Source organism: Ricinus communis, chromosome 10 (genome assembly GCF_019578655.1).
Source record: "Ricinus communis isolate WT05 ecotype wild-type chromosome 10, ASM1957865v1, whole genome shotgun sequence".
Lineage (NCBI taxonomy): Eukaryota > Viridiplantae > Streptophyta > Magnoliopsida > Malpighiales > Euphorbiaceae > Ricinus > Ricinus communis.
Window position 1 is genome coordinate 4,489,351 of NC_063265.1, and position 5,444 is coordinate 4,494,794.

General features: G+C 29.7%; 1 protein-coding gene across 1 annotated transcript; it reads right to left on the reverse strand.

The window, feature by feature from the left end:
- Nucleotides 1–3,158: 3,158 nt before the first annotated feature.
- On the reverse strand, nucleotides 3,159–5,224 carry LOC8258381 (aspartic proteinase PCS1). Its single transcript, XM_002531514.4, has one exon. It carries the CDS (start codon nucleotides 4,869–4,871, stop codon nucleotides 3,543–3,545), a length of 1,329 nt encoding a protein of 442 aa, XP_002531560.2. The 5' UTR covers nucleotides 4,872–5,224; the 3' UTR covers nucleotides 3,159–3,542.
- Between the last annotated feature and the right edge of the window lie 220 nt (nucleotides 5,225–5,444).

Below are 5,444 nucleotides of genomic sequence, written 5' to 3' on the forward strand. Positions count from 1 at the left end.
TAAATTTTTATCCACAATTAAATATAAAAATATTATTATTAAACTAGCAAAGTTTAAAATTTTTTAGTGATTGTTTAAAGACCGGCGCTAATTCTTATAATATGCACCTCGAATCATTTTTCACTCTGGTTCGGAAGCAGGTCATATGTACGAGGACAACGGTCCTTGCTTCTTTTCTTTCTTTTTATAATTATGATAAAATAAATTATATAATTAATATTATATTAAATAAATTATATATTAAATAAATTCTTTTAAATTTATAAAAATTAAATTTTACTTGCACTTTGTACTACTTTTATAATTATTTACTTTTAATAATATAAATTGAGTTTATAAATAAAATTAAGTAATTTTTAATATTTTATAAGTATTCATAATATTTTAAATAAATAATAAATTAAATACTATTTAATGTTATTTGTACCGTGTATCATGGATTAGAAAACTATGATATATGTGCGGGGACTTTTATCTCTATTTCTTTATTCTTTTCTTTGTAAAGATTTTACCTGCGGAGACTTTTGTCCCCACTCCTTTTCTTTAAATTATAATAATATAAATATATAAAATTAATATTATATTAAAAATTATATATTAAATAAATTTCTATATATTTATAAAAATTTATCGTTTATTTATGTGTTATACGACTTTCGTAATTATTTTAATTAAAATAATAATTAAAATAAGATTTTTTTCTATTTTAATTCAATTCAGTTTGATTTATTTTAATTCTATAATTATTTTTGAATTATATATATATATATATATATATATATATATATATATTTCTTAGATAAATATTTACACATTTATATTTATTTTAATATATAAAATTTTTATTTTTAAAATTATGATAAAATAAATTTTATATTATAAACAATATATTGAATAAATATTTTATATATTTATGAAAACTAATCGTTTCAGGACATTAACATGTAATTGATAGTTGAATGTGTTGGGACACTGGCTATTAATCAAGCTAGGGTTCAACATCTTTGTTTCTTATGAGGATAAGGATTAGGATGCCTAAAGTCTGGTTATTTTAGCAACTAGCTAGTCCTAGCTTATCACTTTCATAAATACAGTTTTCAAAATAAGAATTAAATACACAACTTCTGTTAGTTGAGAAGTTGTGCTTGAAGGAATTTGTAAGCAATGGACCAAATTGATGATTAATTAAAAAGAAGTAATGAGAAGATTTAATTAAAAAAATTGAGTTTTTGATTAGGATGTTGGCAATCTCCGGCCCATCTTTGATGTTCATGGAAAACTATCAAAATTCACACGAAGTTAAAAAATTTGTAGTTGTACCAACTCTATGTCCCATTACAAGAAATCTTCTCTCAAAGACCAAAGTAGTTTTTGATGGGTTCTTTTCTGGGAACCCACAGACTGAGAGCCATCGTTTTACCAATTCCCCCCACCACAATGTGATTTACAGTTTGGCAGTAGTCAAAACTTCCCTATTCCTTCCAAGATATGCCTTAATCTGGCCTACCATGCCCATTCCCTTTGTTTTGTACACATTTAGGAGATTATTTGTGTAAAACCACCATTTACCTTTCTTTCTTTTTTTACTAATGGTCTCCATTCAATAAGTTTGGGATGTATGAAGTTTGTTTTGAAAAAGAAATTAATGGTTTCAATTCAATAAGTTTCGGATGTGAAACCATCATGTTTTCTTTTTTCTAAAAATTTAATTTAGTAATGAATTGTAATGCTATCGCAATAATTACCAACGGATAGTTTGCCGATAACTAATGAAGTAACTATTGTCTTTTAAATCAGCAACCAAGTTATCCACCTTAACGACTAACACAATCTATTGCTAATTTAGTCATAGACATTTTACTAAGATTCATGTCTTTTTTTTAGTAGACTACAATTCATGTCTATTTTTACCTATTAATAACATTTTATTTTCTTGGTTGATATCAGATAGTATGGCAAGCACATCAAAATTACAAGCAAATAAAAATAAAAAGATTCTTTCTACTCCTAATTGAACAATTTTTAATTTTTTTTTACAGTAAAACCTATTTATAGTTATATATTATATAAAAATAATTTATATATAATATTAAAAAATTTAATCTTAATTTGAACAAGTTATAAATAAGTATAAATTTTAATTCTTTTAGGTTATATTTTAAGAAAATTTACTCCACATAGTAACAATTATAGATATATATAAAAGAATATATAACATGTTACATTAAAGGTTTAAAAATTCAAAAAAAGACATTTGTATAAAGTAGTTGATATTATAATTTATTTCTTGGAATAAGGTTCAACTTGCTCCCTAAACTTATTGGAAAAGATCAAATAACTCATTTTGACCTTTTTAGATCAATTTAATACACAACTTATAATGTTTGGCTCAAATAAATCCGATTTTACTGATAAATGAGTGTGTGATTTACATGTATCTATAGAATAGACACTTTATTGAAGTTAAAATATTTTTGAGATTATTTTAAAATTATGTCATCCCTTTTCTCAATGTAATATTTTCCTTGAGATTTATAATATATATATATATATATATAAGAAGATCTTAACATATATGTTTAGTTAGTTTTTACATGTTGTATTAATTAATTATATTAAATATTAAAAAGTTATTTTCATACTACTTGTTATAAGAAAAAAACTATAATTTTTTTATAGTAATAAAATTAATTTTTTTCTAATGCCTCATTTAATTTAATGTTAAAAATGAGAGTGAAAATATGTATAATTATCTTTTACATATTGTTTGACTCAGTGCGAATCAAAAATCAAATTCTATTTATTATTGACACAAATAATAATATTTAATTATTATCAAAATAATATCTAATTTATTATTATGAAAAAAATTAAATATATAAAAATAAATATAAAATATAAATAATAAGATATTATATTATTTTTTAATTTAATATATTATATATTTATTTGACTGTTTGTGATTGATTTAATTTATTTTTATAGAATTTCTAAAAGACAGAAATTCTTAGATAATTTTATTAATAAAATAAATCTCATATCAGTTCTAAAATAATTTTTAATTAACTAAATACTAATGTTAGGATAATTTTAAAAATATAAGGACTACAGAGAAATCTTATTATAATTTCTTTTTTCGAACTGTAAGACTATAGCGGTTAGAAAACAAAATCAATTTTACTAATATTATCACAAACTAAACAATGTTATACATTAGAAGGGAAAATCATCTTCTAATTACCCATTTTATCTCGTAAGTTTTTTTCTCTTTTTGAACGGTTACCTAATATGTCTTTAACACTTTTCAATCAATTATTTTCATCACCGCTTCCCTAATAAAGCAGTGTAAGCCTTCCATATCTGGTGGGGGCCACGAGATGGACAGTACGAACTTGCAGGAGCATGTTAATTACCATGGCCCTTAAACTACATTATAACAACCTAACAACCCATCAATCAATCACAACTGAAACTCCAAAAATCTATCACACGTGTTGCCTAATGCTCCCACGTGGGTATCTGATCCTAAACATGTGGGCCCGTTACAGGGCCAGACCAAATCTCTTACCAGCCAAATCACACCGCACCTGTGCCAATCCAATCCTTGATCTCTCAAGATCAAATTCCATCCACACGTTTTGCTGATGGTGATGACCAATCACGTACGCTTCCACGCCTAACAAATCCGAGTTCCCAAATGATAAGCAATGCACGGAATCATTTCCCCGAATTTCACCTGGAACCCGATACAATACCCGCTCATCCGCTACAGTCATTTCAGCTCCGTTAAACACCAAACTTACAGTTGGTAACCGTGGTAAAACCCGTTGACTAATCGGGACCCGATAACATAAATCCATAGCTCCCTGAAACACAAAATCTGGATCCTCTAAAACCCTTAGAAACCCAGTTGTTTGGTTCAAGAACTCGCTCCTTAAAGCAGTGTAAGCCGGCCCGAGTAAGAATGTGAACTGGGTGCCCGAATCAACCATGGTTTGACCTGCCCCAGTATGATCCGGTTCAAAGACTGATTTTGGTATGGGGAGCAACCTATCGGACACTTTAATTCCTTCAAGTTGAACTGTATAAGCAATCCGGTCGAAGTACGGTAATGGGGTTGAAATTTGAACAAGAGGAGTGTAATTCAGTGGCACAGCCCACGTAAAATTGGATTCACCGAGAAGCAACATGCCCGAGAAATCGGTACCGGAAATACAATAAGAAAATTTCGGGAAACCCATTTGAGAAACAAAAGAGAGTGAGCCTCTATTCATACCCATTAACCCCGTGTTCTTGGAATCTTCATCAGAATTAGAACTGAAAACAGAATCCATACAGCCGAAAACCATGCCCGGAATATCGGAGGCACCCATGTGGAAAGTATCGGAGGCGAGATTTCCTTCAGAAGAAGAAGCATCAGCATAAGAAAGAGTGGCGTGGCAGAGGCTGTTAGAATCACAAGAAGCGGGTATAGAGAAATCTCGTGTTTGGTTAGTGCAGGTTGAAGAAGAACAAGGAATGGGTCGGTAGGAAATGGATCGGGTCTGGTTAAAAGTGGTCGGGTAAGAAGTGGTGGTGGTAGTTTTGTTGCAGTAGAGCCAACTTAGTTCACTGCCAGTGTCAATAACCATGGAGACATTTTGAGGTGGAGTGCCGACGGTGAGAGAGACAGTGAGGCTTATGTTATGGCGGAAAGGAAGTTTGTTTGGAGATCTAGGGAATGAGTTTGATGGAATTTCTTCAGTCCTGAGTGGCAAAATGAGCATTTCTGCGGATGAAACTTTGTGAACCATAAACATTATGTGAAACAGAAGAAGAAGAACAAAAGGGTATGCATTAATAATATTATTATCATTACTATTGCTGTTCATGGTTATGGATATTAATTTTGGTAGAATGTATTAGGTGTGTGAAAAAGAGAAGAGATCGAGATTTGGTAGTGGTGACTGGTGAAGTCTGAATATAATAATGTGACGATGAGGATTTTGTAAATACTGAGATTCTGTCTTGAGAAACTTCTGTGCGTGCGTGTGTGTCGGAAAGCAGAGGGTAAACGGCGACGTATTAGATCACCAACACAGAGACCGGTTTTGTATCTTTTCTTTTCTCTTCTTACTCTTAGTCAACTAATAGATTTTTGGTTTACGTGAAGGTACGTGTAGCAGAACTTAAGGGCAATAATAAAGAATCTACAGACTGCAGCCCAAACGAGGACGTTTTTGTTGTCGAAAAGCTTGACCAACTATTGTTGTTTTACTTTCTCAAACTAACAGTGCGTAGAAAATAAAAGTTATAAAAGGGTACTATATCATATGGTCTACCTTAAGCCTTTGAAATTATTCGTTTATTGGTTGTTGGAACTCACTAAAAATTATTAAAATCAGTTGGCTTGGTAGTTGGCATTTTCAGAAGCAGTTAGGGCTGCATAATGATTTACAAAATGA

Bases quoted from the DNA above. Each gene is read 5' to 3' on its own strand.
- LOC8258381 (XM_002531514.4), bottom strand. From the start codon at position 4,871: ATGAACAGCAATAGTAATGATAATAATATTATTAATGCATACCCTTTT.